Source organism: Manihot esculenta, chromosome 13 (assembly GCF_001659605.2).
Source record: "Manihot esculenta cultivar AM560-2 chromosome 13, M.esculenta_v8, whole genome shotgun sequence".
NCBI classification, from domain to species: Eukaryota; Viridiplantae; Streptophyta; class Magnoliopsida; order Malpighiales; family Euphorbiaceae; genus Manihot; species Manihot esculenta.
In genome coordinates this window covers 13923726-13950088 of record NC_035173.2, presented here as the reverse complement: position 1 = coordinate 13950088, position 26363 = coordinate 13923726, and the positions used below count along the sequence as shown (strand labels likewise).

At 32.6% G+C, this 26363-nt stretch overlaps 1 protein-coding gene across 4 annotated transcripts; it reads right to left on the bottom strand.

Annotated features, from left to right (window-relative positions):
- Window positions 1–936: 936 nt before the first annotated feature.
- LOC110630120 (protein CHROMATIN REMODELING 24) lies at window positions 937–25625 on the bottom strand. 4 transcript variants are annotated; one of them, XM_021777443.2, is made up of 23 exons: window positions 25382–25625; window positions 25141–25287; window positions 24883–25026; window positions 23684–24765; window positions 23469–23599; window positions 23323–23377; window positions 22781–22906; window positions 21557–21664; window positions 21402–21457; window positions 21233–21323; window positions 18569–18703; window positions 18388–18465; window positions 18021–18230; window positions 17857–17928; window positions 15488–15568; window positions 15284–15402; window positions 12506–12617; window positions 10203–10271; window positions 10013–10107; window positions 5101–5229; window positions 3417–3482; window positions 3189–3321; window positions 937–1411 (listed from the first exon to the last, which is right to left on the bottom strand). In XM_021777443.2, exons 1-23 carry the CDS (start codon window positions 25485–25487, stop codon window positions 1250–1252), a joined length of 3507 nt encoding a protein of 1168 aa, XP_021633135.1. In that variant the 5' UTR covers window positions 25488–25625; the 3' UTR covers window positions 937–1249. The 4 variants fall into 4 exon arrangements, with proteins under 4 accessions (XP_021633135.1, XP_043805486.1, XP_043805487.1 ...); XM_043949551.1 differs by having other exon boundaries at window positions 23684–24810; window positions 24952–25026; XM_043949552.1 differs by having other exon boundaries at window positions 23684–24768; window positions 24952–25026.
- Between the last annotated feature and the right edge of the window lie 738 nt (window positions 25626–26363).

Genomic DNA, 26363 nt, shown 5'->3' with positions numbered 1-26363 from the left:
AAATTCAAAATCTGTAATTTTATTAAAATTTTCATATTTTAAATTTTTTTAGTATCAAATCAAACTAAATATATAATATTAATTCCTTTTTAATACACAAATATAAAATAATTTAAAATTTTCTGACGAATTATCATTTCTCAAATTTTCTAGATATAATTCAAATAAATACAAATACCTAAGTTCTTCAATTTTAATTTATTAAATTAGAGCAGTTCCTGCATTGAAAATCTGCATTTTTTAAAAATTTTCATCATTTTTAATTTCAAATAATTTCCACTATTCTTAATTCCTCATGTTTTTACCACCAAAATAAACATTACAAAACAAACACCTTCGAACGAGAGATAAGAATAAATAAGAAAGGAGATTTGAGATTTTAAATGTAAAATTTAGTTTTATATGAGTTCTATAAACAATAAGGGTATTTTAGAAAATTTGAGAAAAAAAATTTTTTTTTAATGTTTAACCAATCATTTACATTGAATTAACAGAAAAATAAATAAATAAACTGTGCATTTAAATAGAATGAAATGGAGGAATTTTAGTGTTCGATGCAAAAACTATAGAAACCGATCCATTAATTATATTCAAATTCAGAAACTAAAGTATAATTTACCCTTATTTAAAATTACAAAACACAATAATATATTAAGTAGACTATAAATAATAATCAAGATAGTTATACTATTCATTAAAATTATGATAAAAAATTATGTTTTTAAACATTTTGTGTATGATAAACTAATATTTTTATATTTAATATATTAAATAATAAATTAATATAAGCCCTAATTAGTTATTTAACATACCAATAGTAACAGTTTCACATAATTTATCAAATACCTAATATATATCAGCTGTCCATTATAATCAGTCATCCGCAATCAGCAATAGCTATCAATTATATCCAACAGCTAAACCAAACAGGTTATTAGTAAAATTAATTAATTAAATAACATCCCTAACCGTCAAATATTCATCCTTTTCCAAATATTTAAGTCGGAGATAATGTATGAAATGACAAAATACATATATGAAAATCAATTATTAGTCCTTGCAATTTCAAAATCACAACTATCAATACCTCTGCTAGTAATTAGGCAAATCCAACATGAATAAATTGCATTTGAACCTAGTGAAACGGATTAAAATATTTCACAGTTGAAGTCTCAACTCAACTTGCCGAAGAAAGTATGCTTTCAAAGCTTTCATTACTTGTAACACCATAATTGCATTTAATAGTGGTCTATACATTCAACACTCGTTGAAGGTCCCCAGTAAGATCATCCAGATCGATAACTTCATTCTGAGTTGTTTTTTCCATCCTGAGTTGGTTGAGCTCTAAGTTCAATTCCGAAATCTGCTTTTGCAATTTCGCTCCTTGGTCTGGTAATCTTGAAACTGTAGCCTGTCAAAAGTTTTCAACATCCAAAATTGAGAAACCCCAAGTTTGCATATTTTCAAATTTAGAAATTATTTTTCCCCAATATACTTGTTCTAGGAAATAGAATAAGTAAATATTTGATAGATATTGTATATTCATTGGACTTGATCTTAGACTCAATCTAAGGCTTGATTTAAGAATTCACATTCCCTTTATAGTTGTGACGCTATTCTTCTATATAGAAATACAATTCTATACGATACTTGTTCAAATGTAAATTCAAACAATTTCCACCGGAGCTATATTCTGTCTCTCAACAAAATTGGATCAAAGAACCCTAAAAGAAAAACTATAGGCAGCGAGGTAATTTACCTAGGCGATAGATTAATTTAGGGGGCCTGTAATAGTAAGGTATCCAAACTTTATTGTCACTTAAAACCGCCTCATCTTCTATTTATATGACATAAAATTCTTTTAATCTACAATAGTAAGATCCCAAATTACATTTACTAATGTGGCATCCATTAAATTAAAAAATATTAAACACTACATTAATTAAAATTATTTTAATCAATTAATTGTTTTAATTATTTTATCTCTCTCTTGACTTTCTATCTCTCCATCCACACGTCTCCTCCTCCACGAAGATCTTCCAACTTCTCTGCAAAATCCCCTTCTTTTTCAGAGAGAAAGCGAAAGAAAGAATGCAAAACCCTTAAACTCCTGCATAGCAGTTCGTTCTTTATCCCTCTCTCTCTTCAGAAATTTATCACTGTATACCTAGAGAAAAAGCTACTGTTTAATATTGTTTATTGATTTGAAAATTTGGGTTGGTTTTTTTGGATGCTATTTCATAGGTCTGATTGAGAAATGGAGCAAATCTTTTGATAATTGCCTTGTGAGAAAAGTGCGTGTAATCTGCCTTCAAATTTTGCTTTGGTTTCTTTACCATGTGGGATTTGATTGATTCTTTTTTTTTTAATTGTTTTCGCAAATCGGTGAGATCTAAGTGAGAAGCTTGTTGGTTAATAGAAATTTTATAATGCCAAGGCAAAGTCGGGCCACCATGGAAGAATTGCTTCCTAGAAAAATCAGAAGATGTGGGTGTTCCTGCTCAGGGTCTTCGTCATCTTGACCATTTAGAATTACAGATTTAAGAGAGCTATTTTGGTGGAGAAGAGGGGCGCATAAAATCAAATATACTTAACTATATATTTTTCATTGATTAAGATAATTTTAATTAATGTCTCATAAATCAAGTGTTCAATATTTTTTAACTAATGATACCACATTAGCAAAGGTAATGTGGTATCAATTGTTCCTCCACAGTCACTAAGCCAACATATCATCTCCATGAAAATCATATAGAAATTCAACATCAGAGTTCATGATGGGTGCTTCAGTATGTTGAATTTAGTCACTAGTAAGCATTATAATAGCAGTGTCCAAACTAACCAAGTGGATTTAATAGAAAAAAGTTCCACTAGTTTTTAAAATCTAATCATGGTTAGATGATTTGGCCGCCATTAAGCATTATAAGAGCAATAATAAATAAAGATTTGACAAATCAAACAAAAGAATAGACAAAAAGCATGCTACATTGAGTTTGTACTATTACTGAATCAGAACAAGCACATTTGACTCGCTAACAAAAACATAGTATGAATTGTTCTCCATACAAGATTTATGTAATTAATTAGATATACTTGTCCACATTATGCTTGCAGTTCAAACAGTTATTAAGTTCATTAGTTATTTAAGCATATTGTACGCAAAAGAAGTCTTTGGTTATGAATCATACCTTATTCCCAAGTAATTTTGACAAACGACTGATTCTCTCTTTGATTTCAGATTCCGTCAGTTTGCCAACACTATCTGGAGAAGAGCTTTTCTTGTTTAGTTTTACATCCTTCGGATTGAAAGCATGCACAGCCCTATCAACAAAAAATTGGTTACTTACATTGACTATAGATCTTGAAAATATGCACAATCTTACTTTAAAGATTATAATGTATCTTACAGGCCATACCCATTAATATTATTGCTCTCAAGTGAATAACTTGATGAACTTCCAACAGATGCATTTCCTTTTCTCCTGTATCCATAATGAAGCACCAATTAAAATATATTTTACTCAAAGTACCATTTCAATTCAAATGTGAGATTATACTTCATAGATTCAAGAGCACTAGATGATTTAATCGAGGGGAGAAAATGACAATGCGGATTTTAAGATGAGTTAAAGTAGTATTTAATCGGATTAAGAAAAGTTCAAGCAGTGATGACCGACGGTTCCAATTCAAGATTCAAGGAATCAACTTGAGGGGGAGTGTTAACAGATTTGTTTTCCTTTGATAGTGTAAAGATTTTAACCTTAATTATAGAGATTTGATTATAGAAATTATTTGTTGAGTTTTTTGTATCACGTGCCAATGCCCAAAATCAACATGACTAGTTGGATATCCTCACTCCTTCCCCATGTGATTGTTACCTACAAGAGAGAAACGTGCATTTGGAGACTCTAAATCTCCCATTTATTCTATGTAGCTAAGTGGTATCTTATCAAAGACGCGCTCCTTCCTCCCTCCATATCCTAATAGCAGGTATGTGTCTTCTTTCTCTTTCTCCCTCTCTCTTTCTCTCTTCTCTTCTCTTTTAGCTGTACCTAGCACAATAGATTCCTTTTCTTGAATATTTTGTTACTTCTCTCTTCCATTCTCACAATGGCAACATGTTTCTTTTCCTTGCAATTTCAGAAATTTTCATATCTATTTCTCTTATATTACATGTAGTGCAAACAATTTTTTAATCTTTTCGAGATGCATTTTTTACTTGTTAAACTAGCTAAAAGTAGAGGCTATGGTGTCTCACTTTAAAAAAGGCCTCATCTCCCCTATAATATATATATGCTATGGCATCTCACTTTAAAAAGGTCCTCGTCTTGCTTGTCACCTAAAGCCGATCACCTCTCGACTTGATAAACATTAGTTGCCTCCATACCATTGTTGCCTTCCCAACTGCAAGAACGGACACATTCGACTCAGCAGGCCTTCTTTAATGTGTTATTGACTTACCATGTTCTTGCAGCTGGTTATTGTGTTTCTTTAAATTTCTGGGTTGTGCTTTTTCTTTGCTGTCTTGTTAGAATTTTTAGGTTTTCTCTTTCTATTGTGAGTTTGAATCTAGACCTTTTTTTTGGCTGGATCTTAAAATGCTAATTAACCTGCTCATTGTTATCAATGGAGACCAAGCTTTGATGTCTAGTAGTACAAATGCAACCTTTCGTTTTATTTGCATCTAAAAATCCAAAAGATAAATGCTTTTAGATGGGTTCACTTAGTATGCAGGTAGTATAATGAGAAGGATACTAGTAGCAAGAGTTAAATCTTAATCATACTTGGGACATGTTCAGATATCATATGTTGCATGCAAATTCAGGTGGCTTGAATTTCACAGGCTCCCTACCGTCTGCCATCCCAAATTATACCCATTAAATAAAAATAGCAAAACAAAGAAATTTTGGAACAGATACTTTCAAGTCCATTCTACTTGTTAGTAACTGCAACACTCGCTAAAGGAATCTTGAAATTTCAAATAATGACAAGTCATGCAAAGGAGAAAGACAAGAAAATACAAAATCCAAAACTAAAAAAATGTCACAAGCTATTAATATGTTTGACATAAAAGAAGTAAAGGCAAAATAGAAGTTTCACCTTATCTCTTCCTCTTCTATGTTTACAACTTGTACGCAGGCCGTTTTGGAGAATAGCAAACTGTGGTGACTAACCCCTGCTATGCCTAGACTCTCCAGGAAGTTCACATGGGCTCCCAGGGATTCATCCCTACAGCAAAAGTTAGAATACTTGGAGTTAATTTTAAGTAAAATCGCTTTGTATTAATATTGTAATTCATGCATGCATACAAATTTGAAAAACTGTATAAAAAATTAAATGTAAAGTATAACCAGAAAGGATTAGAAGCAGAGCTACACTACTCGATTTAGGCCCATGAACTGCTTAGCTTCTAATGAAGATTTTAGATATAAATCGTTATGAGTTTTACACGACATCAAAGCTCTTAAACTACAACAGGCTTCCGTGATTCAAGGACAGCTGTTAATGAGGCATCTAAATAATAAAGCACTAAATATTTTTAGGAAATGTCGGCCTAAATTTGAATCACGGTTGCAGCTATGGTGTCACATTTCTGCCTATCGCTACTCATGTTTTAAATAGACTTGTGAAATAAAAAAGGCCAGTAGAAAGTAGTAGAACCAATTAAAGCTATCAAAATCCAACAAACTCACGAGCACAGACACATCTAATGAAGGCATCAACCCAATGATCTATATTCTTTAATAATTGCTATAGTGTAAACATAATCTGTACATTATTAGAACAAATTGCAAAATCATAAAGTTAATTGATAGAGAGAGGATTTTAGGAGAATGATTTATTATCTTAACAAGACCTTATAGTCTATATATAAACCTCTTATTCAATAGAGAATGCATCAATTATTTCTTACAAATCTAGTTTGTTACATGATATCAGAGCTTTCATTTTTCTGAGATTTTGTGTTTGGGTATTGTTCATCGTTACTATTTAGGAATACTGTTCACACGCACTGTTCAAGTTGTCCGGAAGCCACGTGTGGTTTATTGTTGCCTCTTCCTTGCGATTCCAGCCCTGTGTACTGTTTTGTTTTTAGCACCTTTCTTCTTGGTGCTTTGAAGTGTTGAATTTTATGGGATTTGTGACATTGCTAAATTGGATCTCGTTCAAATCTGATTTTCAAGCACTGTTACGACTTTAGTTTTGATGTTTGGTGTTGAGTTGTGTTTAGTTTTGAAATTTTATTTATAGATTGAAGTATTTTATTAGTTATAAATTTAGAAATGGCCATCGATAGTAAGTCTATGATTGCCAAAGAAAATCGAAAAATAATACTTAGGTGGAAATATCACAGAAGCCAATAATTTGAGTGATCTTGTTTGCTAGTATTGTACGGAATAAGGCCATATAAAAAGATACTATAAGAAGTTGCAAAATAAAAATCAACAAACTCCAATTGTTAATGTTGCTACATCCAGCTCTATTTCTGGGAATACTATCACTATCTCGGCTGATGAATATGCTCAGTATCAAGACCTCATTTAAAAGTCCACTTCAGTCACTAATATTGTTGAGACAGATAAAACATGTCTTATTTTCTCCTCAAACAAATGGATCATTGATTCTAGTACCACAGATCATATGACAAATAATCTCATCACATTCTCTAGTTTCCAATCAAATAAAGCACCTTCCCCTATAACCATAGTTGGTGAGTTACAATATATTATTGAGGGTTCTAGGACTGTTAAGCTTACTTCTTCCATCACTTTATCATCCGTCTTAAGTTTACCCAACCTTGCCTTTAATTTAATCTCTAAAAGTAAACTTATCAAAAACCTAAATTGTTGTCTCTTTCTTTCCTAATCATTGTCCTTTTCAGGATCTTATAACAAAGAAAATTATTGGTACAAAACATGTATCTGATGGTCTCTACATTTTGGATACATAGATGCCTTAGTCAATTATTTGTTCTAGTGCGCTCTCTATTTGAAACACATTGTCGATTAAGACATATTTCCCAACCAATTTTGAAAAGTTATGCCCCAATTTCATAACGTACCTTCATTGGAAGGTGAGTTATCATATTGCAAAATACCATTGTATCTCGTTCAGTCCTAGAATCAATAAATGGGCGGAATATGCTTTTAAACTACTTCATTCAAACATTTGGGAACCCTATCATGTTAGGCCTAAAGACTGAATTCGAATGTTTTGTCATTTTTATAGATGATTTTTCTAGAATAACTTGAATTTATTTTATAAAGCATCAGTTTGAAATTTTTTTTCTCATTTTTTTTTTTTTACTTTTTATGCTGAAATCAAGATTTAATTTAATATATCTATGCACATTTTGTGAAGTGACAATGCTAAAGAATACATATCAAGCTTATTTCAAAGACAAGAATACACGTCAAGCTTATTTCAGACATTAGTCTCAACTGATGTAGTTTTTTTTGAGAAAATCACATTCTTTTTTGCGAAAATCACATTCTTTTTTGCAGTACAACAATCGACTGGTCAAGAGAAGGAAGATGACTGGCCCATCTATAAGGTCACATTAAATAATGGGATCTCCACTAGTATGTCTTCTCCTCCACAATCCATTAAAGGGGTTTCTTTTAGTACTCAGCCTTCTGCCAAATTGTCACTGATTCAAGTTTACTCTAGAAGACCAGTGCCTACTGATACATGTCCTGCACTAAAGTCTTCTTTACTATCGAATTCACCACCGAGTGACCTTGATCTCCCCATTAGTCTTCGTAAAGGTAAACAACAGTGTAAGTCTACCTATTATGTTGTTAACTTTATTTCTTATGATCATTTGTTTTCTTCTACCTCTTTAATTGCCTCTCTAGATTCTATTTTCTTACTTAAGACAGTTGAAGAGGTCCTAATCTATTTTGGATAGCTTGATGCAATGCTTAAGGATATCAAGGCTCTAGATGATAATTATACTTGGAAACTAGTGAATTAATCCCAAGGCAAAAAGGTCGTGGGCTGTAAATGAGTGTTTAGTGAGGTTTAAGGCACATCTTATAGCTAAAAGATATGCACAAACCTATAGAATCGACTATTCTGACATTTTCTCTAATGGCCAGAATGATCTCAATTCGCTTGTTCATTTCCTTTACTCTTTCTCAGCATTAGCCTTTAGACTAGCTCGATATCAATAATGCCTTTCTACATGGTGACCTCCAGGAGGAGGTGTATACAGAGCAACCACCTAGATTTATTTCTTAGTGGGAGTAGGAAAAAGTCTGTTGTTTAAAAAAATCTTTATATGGTTTGAAGCAAAGTCCTTGTGCTAGATTTGGCAAGTTCAATGAAGTTGTTCAATAATTTCAATTGAAAAAGAGCAAGTGTGACCACTCAGTCTCTTATAGGCATTCAAGTCCTGGTATTATTCTCCTTATTGTGTATGTTGATAGACATTGTCACTGCAAGAAATGATTATGTCGAAATTTCTTCTCTCAAATCCTTCTTTCATACGAATTTCATACTAAAGATTTGGTCAGCTTAAATATTTCTTAAGAGTAGAAGTCTTGAGTGAAAAAGGAATTTTTTTGCCTTAAGTATGTTCTTGACTTACAGAAACTAGAAACTGGAAAGTTAGGAGCTAAACCTTTAGCACACCAATGATTCCTAATGTATATCTCACGAAGGATGATAGAAACCCCTATAATGACTTAGAGAGATACAAGAGCTTGATTGGAAAGCTGAGCTACTTTACAGTGATAACTCGGCCAAATATTACTTTTGGAATAAGTGTTACAAGTTAATTCAAGTCTATATCTACGATAAAATATTGGGCCGCTCTAAAATAAATTTTATATTATCTAAAAAGGACCTCTAGACTCGGCATACTCGTGATCATGGAAATACTACAATTAAGTGTTTTTCGAATGTTAGTGGGCGAGATCCAAAAGTAATAGAAAATTCACTACAGGCTACTATGTACTTTTTGAAGGAAACTTAGTGTCTTGGAAAAGCAAGAAAAGAAGCAGAATATGGTATCCAGATCCTGTGCGGAGTCAAAATACAGAGTCATGACCCAATCCACTTATGAGATTCTATGGATAAATCATTTGCCGAAAGAAATTGAGATGGATGTTGGGCCACTCACAAAACTTTAGTGTTATAATCAAGTTGCTCTTCACATTGCATCCAATCCGATATACCATGAATGGACTAAACATATTAAAATTGATTCTCATTTATCTGTGAGAATATTCAAGAAGATTTAATTTTCACCAGTTATGTGAAGACAGAAAAGTAATTAGCTTGAAGGCAAGTGTGATAGTGTGAATATAATCTGTACATATTTAGAATATATTGCAAAATCATAGGACTAATTAATATTAATTGATAGATAGAGGATTTTTAAGAGAACGATTTGTTACCTAAATAAAACCTTGTAATCTGTATATACATATTATTGTTTAACAGAAAATACATCAACTAGTTCCTACAAATCTAGTTTGTTACAAAAATAAAAAACTCGATACCACTAACGCAAAACACAATCCTACGAACCCAAAGTTCAAAGAACATGCCTTCCATTTGTTCTTGACTAAAGTAAAATAAAAAGTAAATAAATAAATAAAAGTTATTTAATTGGATGGAAGAAATACAAGGCAAAGCAGCTTTAATGGGCGCATATTGGACTTGTTAACAGCTTAGGTAAAGGAGAAACAATAAAGAAAAAAGCTGAGTTTCATATCATAGACACCACTATGGGCACAGGATCAGAATATGGATAATGGTTGTTATCCTTACGAGGGGTGGTAGCAGTTGTCACCCATATAGAAAAAGGTTTTTGTATGTTTATCAGGGTCACAATAACTGCACCATCAAAATGTCTGTTATATTATTCATCAACCATCAGTTAAAATGATGGTTCTCTCAAGTGGTTTTTATTAGTGCTAGTTAAAATTGATATATGGTTTTTTTCCACATTCAACAATAGCACATTAGCTCATGTAATAGTTGCAGTAAATAGAATAATTACATCTTGTACTGGTGGTCATGCTCTTCATGTAATTGCTGTTGTGTGAGGGAAATATCAAACCCCTGCTTTGGGAGGCTGAATAGTTCCCGAAGGTCCTGAAATCATTTGCATTTGAGTAAAGACTAGACTCCAAAAGCTGCACCACAAATTGCTCCAATAAGGAAGCAAACAAAAACCTCATACTGTTTACCTGCTGGCTAAAGTACCGAATCTGTTCCTTGTGTTCAGTTGCGCTTTTAAACAATCCTCCCTTGAATATCTAAAGCAAAAATTTTCCAAATGACATCATTATACTATAGCTTTATTAATTCACAAGCATTGCACATATAAACAGTTATTAAAGATGCATAGCAAACTTTTAGTTAGGGAACTTTACTATTTAGTCCATATGGTATAGGGAAAACGATCAGTTTTAGAAAATACATTAAAATGCCCGAGTTTTAAAAAAAATTTACTAATTATTCTTTCCGTTAGTTTTAGTTGTTAACTATTTTACTATTTAGTCTCTATTGTATGGAAAAACTCAATAAATGATTCCTTAATTTTGTAAAAATATTTACTATTTAGTTCCTTCGAATTGAGGGCATTTTAGACTTTTACGCAACACTTAACAGCTAAAATTAACTAAGGGACTAATTAATAGACTTTTTAAAATGTAAGAACGTCTTAATATATTTTTTAAAACCAAGGGACGAACTAATGAATTTTCCTAATCTACAGAGACAACGTAGTAATTTTCCCTTTTAGATTTGTGATACAACTGTTAATCAAAAGAATGGAAAATAATCCATAACTCAAAGATCAACACTAGTTACATGTGCATGGTCAACTCTAATGGCAACCAGAATATGAATTGCATAAACAGAAATTTCTTCAACAATAAAAAAGAAACTAGATACATTTAAGATAATATCCAAGAAATATATTTTTCTAACCACTTGCAACATTGTATTTAATAATGGTCAATTGAATCTCAGCTAGGGGTGAGCATTCGGTCGGTTCGGTTCAAAACCGAACCGAACCGAAATAACCGAAAACCGAATTACAGTATTTTACATAAACCGAACCGAACCGAATAAGAGAGATAACCGAATCAAACCGATTTGGTTCGGTTCGGTTCGGTCGGTTTGATCCGTTAAACCGATTTTCAAACTTTTCATTATTCTTTTTACTCTTTTTAAATTGATTTTTAGTATTCTAAAATTTAATCTAAAAAGAGTAAAAAGAACAATCACAGCACACAAATTCAACACACAAATTCAACAATCAAACATTCAACACACAAATTCAACAATCAAACGTACACAAATTCAACAATCAACAGCAAATAACACTTGCCAAAATAACACTTGCCGACTGAGGGCTGTGGAATAAGCACTTGCCGACTGTCCGACGACGCGTGGAGAGCCGATAGAGTACAACGACCGACGTCGATGATGAATCAGTTCAGTTGAGAGGAGAGTGGAGGCACAGGTGCGAGAATCTCGCGGCGAGATGAGAGCCATGCAGAGCATAGAGATGAGAGATTGTCGACTGCCCGACGACGCGTGGAGAGCCGATAGAGAGCAACGGCCGACGCCGATGGTGAATCAGTCCAATCGAGAGGAGAGTGGAGGCACAGGCGCGAGAATCTCGCGGCGAGATGAGAGATGGAGCAGAGCACAGAGAGAGAGATGGAGCAGATGGAGCAGAGCACAGAGAGAGAGATGGAGCAGATGGAGATGAGAGATGGAGCAGATGGAGCAGAGCACAGAGAGAGAGATGGAGTAGATGGAGATGAGAGATGGAGCAGATGGAGCAGAGAGCACAGAGATGAGAGGAGCACTGGCGGCACGCACGAAGAGATAGAAATCTGTTTTAGATTTAGGGCAGGGAAGGGAAGGGAAGGGAAGGGAAATAGGGAACTATTAAAACGACGTAGTATAGGTGATTTCGGTTCGGTTCGGTCTAATCGAAATTTTTACGTCTAAAACCGAACCGAACCGAAATCACCGATTTTTTAAAAATTTCAAACCGAACCGAACCGAAAAAAAAAAAAAACCGAACCAAAATTTTAAAATTAATCGGTTCGGTCGGTTATTTCGGTTTAAACCGAATACTGCTCAGCCCTAATCTCAGCAGTTCATTTGTATATTTCATAATCTGAACATTAAGACCATTAAGTAAAAGAGGCTTTTTCAATAGTTCTAAACTAAATCTAAACTTTAGACACGTTGGAGCAACATATTGATTCATAACCAACCTCAGTTTGAATAACAGAACCAGAATTGGTGTAACAGAATTTAATTAAATTAGTGTGAAATAGATTAAATCATCTCCCAATTCAGAAATAGATTCAGAATTTAAAAGAATGTAATAGAATCAGTCTGAATTTGAAACAGACAACATTTTAAATTCCAAAACTAACATTCTAACAGTTCATACTGCAAATTTGCATACTTTATATGATCTTCACAGCACAACGATAAGCAAGAAGGGTAATAAATCCTTCACCTGCTTTCTGTATATCTTTTCTTCAACAGTTCCACATGTCATTAATCTATACACAAGGACATCTTTCTTCTGGCCAATTCGATATGCACGATCAACACTTTGGTTATCCGTGCTGCAAAAAAAAATCAGTGAATTTACAAATTACTCCAACAAATAAGTGAACTTACAAACTTCTTTACAAAGCATGGTAAGCAAAGGCAGAAAATATTACATGAGTCATGTATACTCTGGATCTAAACTAAAACAAATCAGACAGACTACAAACTTCTTTACAAAGCATGGTAAGAAAAGGCAGAAAATATTACATGAGTCATGTATACTCTGGATCTAAACTAAAACAAATCAGACAGACTGCATATATATATATATATATTATCATGTAGTTGTAATTAGAAACCTATAATTGCTCTACTAATTAGGAATACAAATATACAAGGATAAGATTTGGTGGACTTTCTATTACACTTCCCCTCAAGTTGGAGTATAAATATTAATCATATCCAATTTATTACAAATGTAGTATACTTGAGCTCCAATCAAAGCTTTTGCAAAAATATCTCCTTATTGCTCTCCCCTCAAGTTGGAGTATAGATATTAATCATGCCCAATTTATTACAAATGCAGTATACTTGAGCTCCAACCAAAGCTTTTGCAAAAATATCTCCTTACTACTCTCCAGTTTTGACGCGTCCTTTTGAGATAACTTTTTGTTGAATCTTCTCGTGTGATAATCAATCTCTATTTGTTTGATTCGCTCATGAAAAACAAGATTAGAAACAATATGGAGGAAATTTTGATTATCACACCATGCTTTCACAAGTAGTTAGGTTTTAAGGCCAACATCATCTTGTAACTTAAGTATTCACATTACTTCATAGACTGATTGATCCATGGCTTTCTACTTCGATTCAGCACTACATCGAGAAACTCCGCTATGCTTCTTACTCTTACAAGATACCAATTACATCTAACAAAAACATAATATCCTCTAGTTGATCTCCTATCAGCCTTAGTTCTTGCCTAGTTATGTGTCTGAAAAACATTCAATGTTCAAATGCCTATGATTATTATATAAGGAAAAAATTACTATTAGGTCCCTAGGATTTCAATAAATTTACCCTATTCCTAAAGTCACTCAATTAAAAATGTTTTTGTATTTTATCAAATTAAAATCTTTTGTCAAAGAAACCATTACCAATCCTGAATATTTAGGCTTATTAAACATAAAAGACCAAAACTTTATATTTAATCACCATTATAGCTAAAACTTGCAAATTTTGGATGACAAAGCCCATATTTTAAATTTATTACAATTGTAACCAATCCTTAAAATAATTTTTCCAATTGGACATAATAGTATAAATATTTACGTTTAATCACGATTATAGTCAAAATTTAATTAAAAATTGGTCAATTTATTTATGTGCATGACATGTGTATCTTCTTTTGTTTTTATTTTTCAAAATTAAATGGATGAACTATTCTTTGAGATTGAGATTCAAATACAAATAAAGTGGATGGCTTGTGATTTGCAATTAAAACATTTCGTGTTGCTCTTCAATAAATCCCATAAAGAGTTTTGAGGTTATTTGCTCCCTAGCATTTGTCTACTCTTCAATTTTATCATTTATTAAAGATAACATTCTCTAGGAACTAAAAAATGAAGACACTATTTTAGATGCAATAATGCATACCAACATCACTTTAAGCAAAGATGAATGATCTATTATTGATGCTAGTTAAAAAACTAAATCTGCAAGCTGTTCATTTCTTCTCTCCTATTTCACTTCTTTTATACCTAAATTTTTGCTTGTGATCTAAAAAACCAACTCTAATCAGCATAAGGTCTGTTTTTCTTTTATATTATTAATTTTGAATCTGTAGAGGATATCAACATTTAAAATTGAATGAAGCTCACCTCTCTAGAAGTTATTTTCTTTTAAAAAGTTTGGATATTTGAATGATGCAGACAGCCTTTAAATTTGTTTTAAAGAAGAGCATATCCAGTCATTGAAGAGGGTTTCTAGACCTGGTCATCTGGAATGGCTCCAAAAAGTTGGGCTGTTATTGCCATGCCATTTTTACTTTAAGTTGGGCTGTTATTGCCATGCCTTTTTTACTTTATTTATGTAACTTACCATCTTCCTTTGATTAAAGAGTATGAACTTTGGTCTTATTGTCAAGTATGTCACCATTAGGTGATAGAAATAACTCGAGTTTTACTCATTTTACATGTTTGCCACTATAGCCTATTTCCTTTGTAAGTTCATAAGATCTATTGCATTCACAACTATTGAAATCAAAAATTAAATTGTTCATTTTAGTTTATGGATGAATTAAAGTTCAATTTTAGCTTTATACGTGTGATTTATTTTGGTCTAATAGAGCCACAAATTATAAGATTCAATGATTAATCTAAAATTTGAATTCTAAAATTAATTATGGGCAATTATACAAATTTGATTAGAATTGAATTTACTCTAAAGTTATTTTCCAAGATAATTATGCAGCATCTAAACTTATTTTAGAGTTTAGCTCTCTAATTTTAATATTCTAATACTGCTACGTATGTTGCATTTGGCTTTTACCTTAATTTCTAACCAATTTTGTTTAATGCTACCAAATAGTAGAATGTAAGCCATTTTCTCATAAGATGTTCTTAAAAAAAATATATATTACATAAACAAGTTATTTTGAGCAAAACAGCAGTATAGTTGTCTTTCCATTTCAACAACACCAAAATTTGCTATATGTAAATAAAAGGAAAAGCATAAGCACCTTGGATTCCATGCAGGATCAACCACAATGACACGGTCAGCTTTTGTAAGTGTAAGGCCAAGACCACCAACTTGAGATGTGAGGAGAAATATAGGGGCCCCAAAACCTTCTTGGAAATCCTGAAAAAGGAAATGAATATTTTAGATAAAGGTTCCATAAATGAGAAGTTCAAGCTAACTATTCTGAATTCTCAAGACACTTAACATTAACAATCTTCAATCTGTCACTAGCTTTAGTGGTGCCATCAATGCGTAAGAATTTGTAACCATTAGACAGCAGGGATTCCTACAAAAACCAAAGATTGATCCAAAAACACCTTTAAATGCGTACATATTAACAAAATTGAAGCAAATTAGAAAAGATAACATCCATAAACTTACAAATATATCATAAATTTTGAGATCAAAAGCACTGAAAACTTAAGAAAGATACAACAAAATTTTGCCCAGCTCTTTGTCCATCAATAGCTATATAACGAAATATATACTAAAGAATTTGATCCTCTCAAATAACAAAACAATAGATGAAATAAACAAATTGTATAGAATGACAGCTTATACATATTCAAGGTGAACAAGCACACTACATCAGCTAATGCAGACATGACAGCAGCATAACTACATCATCACTTCCTACTCTGTCAGAGAGAAACCAGAAAAGTAGGAGGATAGAGTTTCAGCCTTTGGAGCACTAATTTTCACCTTACCGGGCTTCTTTTATAGCTTATGACAAACCAAGGCCCTAACCCTATTCCACATGTACCTATGCCTCAAGTCAAGTCATGAAAATAAGTAATCAGACAGAAACATAATTTTGGTGATATCAACTAAATAATTCAATGGATTTAAGACAGTTTTGAAATCCGATCCAAAAATAGTTTTTTGTGCTAAAAATACTGTTTACAGGAGAAGCACGAACACAATAGGAAGTGTAACCTAGCAGAAGAAGATTGATTATTCAAGGCTGTTTAAGTATGATTGCACTCTCTAATAGTATGAAAGGAATATAGATTGTATCCACAACCTATATAAATTCCCCTAGACTTCATAATATCAAGATTGCAACTTTTACCAAGTCTTCCTTCATTGAAAACATCAATCAAGCCCCATCTTTTCTCCTATAGAGCAAAGAATTTCTATTGATAAATTATAAGAACAAGTAAAAAGCCCCTAATGATAATAATAGTAATAATAATAATAATAAATGAACATCTCAAACTAACAAAATAAAAAAGTAAAACAGTAGTGAAGCACAAATGCTCCAAAGACCCACTTTTTGAGAAAAATTTATAAAACCACCAAACTATGGAACATTAACATAAGCCAAAAACACTACCCTATACAGCAATAATAGTACAAGTAGATATTGGTCCCTAAAGAAAGTTTCCCCATCCAAATATACCAAATAATAGCAAAATTAGCCCATCTACAGAGAACGATCCCCTACTTTCTTCTCCCAAAACATGTAAATTAAATTATAAAATTCTTAAAGTCTGTAAGCAAACTGGCCTATTCCAAAATGCCTACAACATATACCTCAGTGTGTATTAACAAGTATATATAATAGTTTGAAAGTCTTGATTCTTAGAAGGTACAAAATAAATAAATAAATCTAAAGGGTATTAACAATAACAACTAAACCCTAATCCCAAACTAGTTAGGTTCAGATATACGATTTCTTTCGCCACATAAGAAGAGGAGAATATTAATAAGTTCATAATTTGATGCACATTTTGCATTAGATCCATTTGCACAAAGTACTGTGTAACGACCCTAAATTCTGAAGATCATTAGTCGAGTCAATAAAATATTCTAGGACTTGGAAAATGATTCATAAAGACAGTTAAAAATGTAAAATAATTACAATGAATAAAATTCATATAAAAAATAGAAAAGAACATGAATTATTATAATTTAAGAACTAAAATTAATAGACTAGCTAAATCAAAGACTTGAAAATTAATAGACAAACTTAAATTAATTACATAAAATTAAAAGAATAAAAGTAAAAAAGAAACGAAAAAAAAATGTAAGCATTAAAAGGGATAGTGGAGCTTTCCACCACCACCCACCATCTTCTTCCTTCCTTTATCCCTTCTCTTTCCTTACTCTTCTTTTTTTCCATTTTCTTTCCTCACATTCGGTTACAATCAACCAACTGTCACCACCACCAAATTTCACCCCATTTTACCCAAATTCAAGTATAAATCAAAACGAAATAGAGCAAATAAGTGAAAATTTACAAGTAAGGGAAGTTTGGTGAAAGAATTGAAGAGCAAGAATTCAACCAGCATTAGGTGAGTAAATTTCAGCCTTCTTTCAACTCTTCAGTCTTCTCTTTTCCTCCTTGGGTGTTTTAGCGATGGGGAAAGGCATAGGAAGTGTTGGAGTAAGCAAACAAACAAGTTTCAATAGAGAACTTATTAACATGATATGATGATAATTATATTTGTACACCAAATTCAGATGAGAGGTGACACAAGAAAGCCAGTAATTTATGCACTTAAATTTTCCTCTTTGAAAAACAAAACAAAGGAAAATACACCAAAAATAAAATTATAGTTTTAAACAAACCTGAATAAGATTAAGCATCTTGCGTGTTTGGGAGAAGATAAGAACATTATGCCCCTTTGGAATTAAATCATCCTAGTAAAAAACATCATATGCATTAAACATAAGCAATTCAACACTAAAACTTGGGCATAATTTATGATTTGAGTTATCTGGAGGTATCTAACCAGTAGTGACAAAATAAAAGATATCTTGCATGAAACGTTGTCATGCTTCTCTTGAAACTCAACTCTTTCAGCTACATCAGCAACCTGCTTTGCCAATTTTTCTGCTACACCAGCATCCTCTGGATTTAGCATTGAATCCATTCCTTCTAATACATCTTCAGCAGCTCTTTTTGTCAAAAGAAGTGGGTGATCACATATTTTTTTTAGAATCTGCACCAAGGCAAATAGTAATCAGTCATAAACACAGTCTATGCATCAAAACAGAAGTTATAAAGCAATTAAGTGCAAGACAATGTTTGGTCTAATCCTATATATGTACAGTGTATGAAATAACAAAAACAAAAATGTGTGGATAATGATAAAGCACCGTCAATGCAGCCAGTGGTGAGCCATCAAAAGCTGATAACACCAGCTCACTTTGCAAAAAGGCTTCATACATTTGTTTCTGCACACAAATAAGCGGACCTGTCACATGATTAATTAAAAATAATTCCATGAAAATAAAATGGAAGATGACTTGAAATGTAGACCAAGCAAACAAACCCCACCTGACAGCGGGTAAGTCTTAGCCACACAATCATCTCATTCTTTTTGGAAAGTGTAGCAGTTGTAGAATCATCTTCCTTAAATACTTCACTCTTCAATCGACGTAAAAAATAAGGTTGAATGCGTTCTCTTAGCTCCTATTAAGTAAATAACAAACACTTATGAATCATTTTTGGCTATAGTCATGAAATTTACCCAATAACTACTAATAAAACAAAATTAAAAAAGCTGAAATCTTAAAAATTGTAAGGTTTATGTTACGTGTTATAGGAGAAAGATGAGAAATGTAGAGGAAAATATGTAATTAGACTTGAGGGTAAATTGGGTATAGATTCATAAAGTAGTTAGACAGCCAGAAGGTTATTATCCAGCTGGGTTTCTGTTAGAAAAACAATATATATGTTTGCAGCTTATTGTAGAGAGACTATGCAAATACATTAATACAAAAGCCTATGCCCCATATACCCCAGAATATTCTGAGTTATTATCTATTTTTCAAATAACCGTACACCTTCATAAGTTCTGCAGCATCAAAGTCCTCATTTGTCCTGTTTTTACCCAGAATTCCAACCAATTATCTTTGCAAGTTTTTAAATGTATATGTTTTTTTCATGATCATACTCTTAGAAAAGACAAACTCGAAGTTAAATCCATTAAATGTGTTTTTTTGGATATTCACAACTTTAATTAGGCTACAAATATTGTGATCCTACTACTAACAAATATTTTGTATCTGCAAATATAATCCTTTTTCAAACTTCTTATTTTTCCTCTAATCAAGCACACAAAACCTTTGTTCCTTCAACCTTGCCTATACTCAACTCTTATTTCTTCTCTATCTCAAATTTGTCAACCTTCCACTTCTACACCACCTCTTCAGACCTACTCACGTCGTTCTGATTCCCCATGCTAATAACAATATTTTGAGACAACTAAAAATGAAAAGATGGACGAAAATTATAGAACGGAAGGAATACTAGACTTTGAGATCAATTCTACTTTCATAAAAATTTTCATTTTTTCAATTTACCTTTATTGTTTGGCAATGTACAAAACCTAATTTCTACAGGTACGATTGATATGAGGTTAAATAGGGTTATGTATTACGCGGTAATAGTTAACCTCATTTAGTTATAATTGGATTTGCATTAAAATTTACACTAGGTTAATATATCACCTCTGATAGGTGCATGTTCATTGCACTACCTCACCCTAGTGCAACCTCCGAATGATTTTATATCACTTTAAATGGGTTACATTTTAACCCCTCAACTTTTTTTATTTCTGATCTTGTCATACCATACATGAGATAGGTTAATGGGTTAATAGTTAACCTCATTTTCAATATTGAATCAAACATCATGAAAAGAAAATTTTTTTTAGGAATTAATTATTCCTCCATAAAAGAATGCACAATTAACTATTAACCTTATCTTATTAACCCTATACCAAACATATCCTAAGAGTTGCAACTTCTCCATTACGACAATTATATCTATATAACACATTAGCCATTTCAACAACATAAATGAAGTCATGGTTGCAATCTTATCACTCATGAAATATAGCTGAAAAATTCATTATTGTGTTGCTTAAATAAAAAGAACAAAATGGATAAGGATAGCATATACAAGTAATTTGAGATCAAAGTAAATGGAAATTTTAAACTTGGTATTAGAAGAAATGGAAAGTTTTGTCATAAATATGGATAAAATTAACACAGAGTTACTAACTTAAGTTTTAGGTTTCTCTAGATTGATAAATATTAGGTCTTGCAATTAAGAATGGAAAGAAAATTGCATCAAATAGAATTGTAAAATGCTCATTAATACAACATGGTTTCTATTCTAATTTAAGACCAATACAAAAGCATGATATTGAAGTTATGGGGAATGAAAATTACCATAACCGCATTAGTTAATATGTAGATAAACCTAGACATTGTAAATTTTTACTTCATATTTGCTTTCAAGCGTGACAAAACTTGTAGCATCCCAATAAGGGTAAACCACTATAAAGCAATAAGAAGTTAAGGTGTAAGTGATGGGTTAGTTGCAAGCCTAAACATACTAACAATTCTTTATTAATAGAGCACATCACAATAATCACAGTACTAAAGAATATCTAAGCATGTACTTGTCATGCTTGCAATACTGGAGCCCATTTTGATTCCGTTAGGCACCCTCCAAAACTCATTAATATCAAAAACCTCTTTCTAACTTTGCAAATACACCAATATCTTTTCGATGGCAATATACTAATAAAAATTACATAGGTTAAAGTTCCAACACAAAGCAAAAAAGTGTTAAGCTTAGAGCAAAACAATTCATTGATAGGGTTCCTTCTCCTTTTCACCTTTTTTTACCATTTACAAAAATGTTTTGCACCCAACCAACTGGAAAAAAAATGTGAATATCCATATCATCATTACACATTTTGATTTGGTTATAACACCCCATGAAATGCATAGCAAAAGAACACACAATTGATAAAGTGTTCCCTCTCATTTTCACCTTTTAATTATTTAGAAAAATATTGCGCAAATAAATATCCTAAGCAATTTGCTTTTAACATCATAATCTCATTGAGAAGAATGAAAAGAAAAAAAAAAGAATCTTTGAACCCATGATGCCTAAACAGCATTCCACCACATATAAATTCATCACCTTTGCAACGGCTGAACCAATATGCTTCTCCCTAGCAGAAGCACTTTTATCATTGCCGCGAAGGATTGGATGTTCATAGTGTTCTTTAAACCTAAGAAATTGTCAACATTGACATCATTAAAAGTACATATTTAGTCAAAGCCAAATGAAGCATGAAGGAAAACAATACCATTTATAGTCACCAAGCAGAGTGGGGCAACAAAAGTTGAATAACGTCCACATTTCCTATTTTGAAGAGACAAGTAATCAATTTACATTCAGAACTTTCTTCATGTGGTTTAATATGAAACAACATTAGCAAAGTATGGATCCTAAACATGATACCTTAAGATTGTTTTGAATTGGTGTTCCACTAATAATAATACGATGAGCACTCGGTATCTCAAGCAAACTTTTTGCCCTCTGTGTGCTAGGATTTTTTATGAGATGTCCCTAGAAAAACACAATGCATAGAAACAGATTAAATAATGTATTCATAAACAAAGCATTTGTTACTTCTAATTTGAAAATCTCAAACTGTGGGAAATTTAAATGGAATTCCATAATTTGGAACCAAAATTATATCAATAAAGCTTTGGAATCAATCAATTTTAAGGCTCCAAACAACTAACATCTAACAATCAACAAATTAAAATAAAATTTGGTTAATAATTGGGGACCAAAAGGCTAACATATGAAATACCCCCCCCCCAAAACTTTCCATAATGGAATACAAAATGCCACTCTACTATTCCATCTCAAAACAACTAATCTATTAACATGCACATGCTCTCTTATCTTATTTATATAACCAATTATCACAATTAAAATAAGTATGATTGAGCTGCAATTAAATATGGACATGGTGAATTGTATAATGAAGACCCTAAGTAGAGTTTAGAGAGTTGTAAATGGAGGCTGCAATTAGTAGAAACTGATAGGTTTGGGGCTGGTAAAAGGAAATGAAGTAAAATTGGGAATAAGCATAAAATATGAATAAAAAGCAATTGAAATGTCGTTTTGTTTATTTAATTGAATTGGTTCACCAAATTCTTTACAAACAAAAGAGTAAAAACATATAAATTCCAATTGAACTCAATCGAATTCGTCTAAAGATTCTGAAGTAAATCTGGATCTTGGTCCAACAGTGATAGTTATTGGAAAGAAGATATTAAGAGCAGGAAAAAAAGTTAGAACTTAAGCACAAAGCAACTTTCACTAAGCTTTTCTCAAGGCAATGAGAGAATCCTAATGTAGTTATGGTTCCAACTCAATTAAGTTAGGGGCCTACTGTATGCATATTAAAAAAAAGCCAAGAAACCTGGAATAAATAAGGGAAAAAGATAGAGAATGGTTCATATACGATTTTACAAACGTGGTAACTTTTTTAATGGATGACATTACCAGCTAACCATATATGGTTACACAAATGTAACAACCTTGTCATAGCAGAAGCATCAAAGGAAAAGTCAATGCTTCCCTGGCTTACATTACAACTAATGTCTCCATAATTTGAGCAGGTGAAAAAAGGATGCATCGTAAAATTAAATATCGTATAAAGATATCTACCTCATCAAGAATCATGTAATCCCATATGTAACCACCCTCACTTTCCTCATCAGCATAGCCATCTCCTCTTAATGATTTTGCATTGTTCCGCACAATATCATAAGTTGTAAGGAGAATGCCTTCGTGCTACAAGGAGACAAGGAATGCAGAAACGATGGAACTTAAAAATATGCATATAATCAACAATCAAGAGAGAGGTAAACAACTCAGTATTCACAATTCTCTAAAAACCAAGATTACAGAACATGGATCATGAGGAAAGTGCTTGCAAGAAACTACAAAAACCAATTCAGATTCAAAAGCATATTGAATTGGACTTGAACTTTAAATTTACAGTTGAGGTGTTGTGACATTTCATTTTAAAATCCATAGAACTGAACCTCCTTTCAAGTCCCTAGTTCAATGTAAAGAGTAAAAATCTAGATCATTTTCTTGCTTCCCATTTACTGGTAGGGTATTGTACTTCATGAAATGCATGGACATTATATCATGTACTCTGATTGGAAATTCAGTAGTATCAACAAAAAAAGCACTAGTGAAACCTGAAGTATATATTGCAGCTCATATTGTCGAGCTTTGGAAGAGGTCCCAAAGTATCTACATGGAAGCACAGTGACAGATCAATATATATCAACAGACAACTTTTCTTCAACCTTTTAATATAAGAGCTTCAGTTAAATAGCCTTACTCTCTAGTTTCTCCAGAAAGCCCAACAGTGGATAGCTCTTTGATCCAATGAGGAAGTAGTGTTTTAGGGGCCACGACCAATGCCCTTTTAATTAACCTCGAATGAAAAAGTCCAGCTATAAATCCACAAATCTGCAAAAGCAAACAAATCAAAATCAATTAATTGGATACATAACTACAAAAATATTCCAATAAAATTTGCTCCAGTTTTCTTACCTGCATTGTCTTACCTAGACCCATATCATCTCCTAGGATTCCACCCTTACCCTGATAGTGCAAAGACCATAGCCACTTTAACCCATCACGCTGATGTGGATACAACATTTTTGCAATTTTACTTGGTAGTTCAAATGTAGATCTTGGACCAGCCAAAGAAAAGGAGCTTTCATCCTCCAAAACTGAATCATTTGTATAATCATCCAACAAATCAATTGCACAGGGGGCATCAGATGACTCCTTGCACTTGCTATCACGCCTCCCAGCTTCTTCAACCACCTTTTTGCCACTCAAAACGAAGCAATCATCATCCTCTTCTTCCCTAAGAATAGGCACATAAGATTGCCTTGCAGAACTTAATCTCCCTTGCACCCTTTTGGATTCATTTTTCTTTGGTCCTTGAGTACTTGTCTTAGTTTTCCACTCCCTAGTGGCATGGTTGTCACCCTGGGACTCACGACTCAAAACATTTTCCTCATTTTTTTCAACATTAGACATGTAGGAATGTCCCCCAGCTTCCAATTTGTCATCCACCCTTTCATACTCATTCTCCATTAGCCCTACGCTATAATTGTTGGCCCTGTGCAACTTATCAAGAAAAGCATCAGCTCTAGACTTGCTCAACATATGAACCTCATCATAATCATCCACAACACTCTCAATGCAACCACCAACAATCTTATTCACTTCAGATGAAGAATCAGATGGATAAGATGTACCAGAAAATGAGGAGTCAGCACTTGCATATTGAGGCACATCAACTTTCTTCTCTCTATCTCCAACTCCAACCAATTGTGAACAGTCATCAGCTGCCTTGACATTGTGAATGTCTCTCTTTTTGTCAATTGATAAAAGATCCAGCCTGGAGCTCAAATCATCAAGAATATACCTGATTTCATTGGCAGCCTGATTACTGTTGGCATGAGTTGTAGCTCCAGATGGGAGAGGTGAATCGAAATCTGTAATATCAGAAAAAGTAGGTTCATTGAGCTCAGGAGCTACTCTCCCAGCATTCTCCTTCTCCCGAGATGAGGCTTTGCATAGTCGACGTCTCCCTTCAATCTTAACCTTTGTCTCCTTTTCTTCTTCAGAAATCCAAGAACCCGCACACAAAAGCAACAAAAACTCTTTGTAAACAAACAAATAGAGATTAAACGGGGACAAAAAGTAATGGAAAGTAAAATCCATAAAAGCATTACCAAAAGGAAAATTAAAATCAGTAATAGCAGGAACACTAGGTTCATCGAGCATAGGAGCAACATTCCCACCATTTTCCTTGTCTCGAGATGAGACTTTGCAAAGTCTACGTCTCCCTTCAATCTTAACCTTTGTTAGCTTTTCTTCTTCAGATATCCAAGAATCCCACACAAAATCAACAAAAAGTTCTTGGTAAACATACAAATAGAGATTAAATATGGCCAAAAAGTAATTGAAAATAAAATTCGTAAAAGCATTACCAGATGAAGAATTAAAATCAGTAATTCCAGAGAACATGTGAATTTGATGATGATCATCATCATCATCAACGCCCCGCTGGGTCCCAGTAGCCGATGCTTTGCATAGACGACGTCGTCCTCCGAGATTCATACTCTCTTCTTCCTCTTCTGTACACCATACATTAATGAATTAACAAATAACACACAATCAAAACCCTAAAGTAAAGCAAGTGAAAAAAGAAACAACGACAAAGAGAGAGACCGAAAGAAGATGGATTCTTCGGGGGAGCAGAGAGGTCGTAGAGAAAACGATAATGGCTATCGTTTAAGCTTACTGGTTTCCTGCTACTTTTCTTGGCGTCGGCCATTTCTGTTTACCAGACCCAGTAGTGAATAGAATTGGGTTTGTTTTTAATGGGTTGTGGAGCGGAGTTATTGAATTCTCCCGCTTATTTGAAATTTGGATTTTGCATTGGCAAATGATGTAATAATCGCCTAGGGAGTAGTCCCTGTTTTTTTATCTTTCACTCCGGCTTTGTTAAAAATATATATATAAAAAAAAACCTACTTCAACGAGGCTCGGCAAAGTTACTAGAATTGAAAAACCTACTAAGTTATACCAGAACAAAAAAATCGATATCATAGGAAATGAACTAAATTTATTTTACTATATGATTTCAAATATGATTCCAGTTATGATTCTTTCTGAATCTTTCAATAGATTTTTAAAATGTAAGATAATTAATTTGATGTGATATTCCATTAGATTCCAAATAAACAAAAAACAAAATATTCATCCATATGCTTTATACCATTATTCATTCTCAAAACTTTTATTTTAATATCAAATTGAGTAAAAATTATCTTGTGAAAAAATTAAAAGCAATAAAACATATCACTCTTTGTTCTTATTAAATAAATTCAAGTCATACCTGCAATCAATAAAAATAACAAATCAATAATTATTAGATAATGGGACCATTTGAATAGGTGTCCAAATATCAAAATGGATGATCACAAAAGGATCTCAATCCTATTATTACTTGAGAGAAAAAAGCGTTTTGTATGCTTAATATACTCATAGCATCACAAACTAAAGAATTACACTCAATTTTGAAAAATAAATCAGGATAAAATTTATTTAAAATAAAAAATTATGGATATCCTAACTGTTAATGCTAGTGTATGATTTCTTATTGACTTCCTAATTTTTTTCAAAAATAGTCCTAGGTGAATTCAAATTC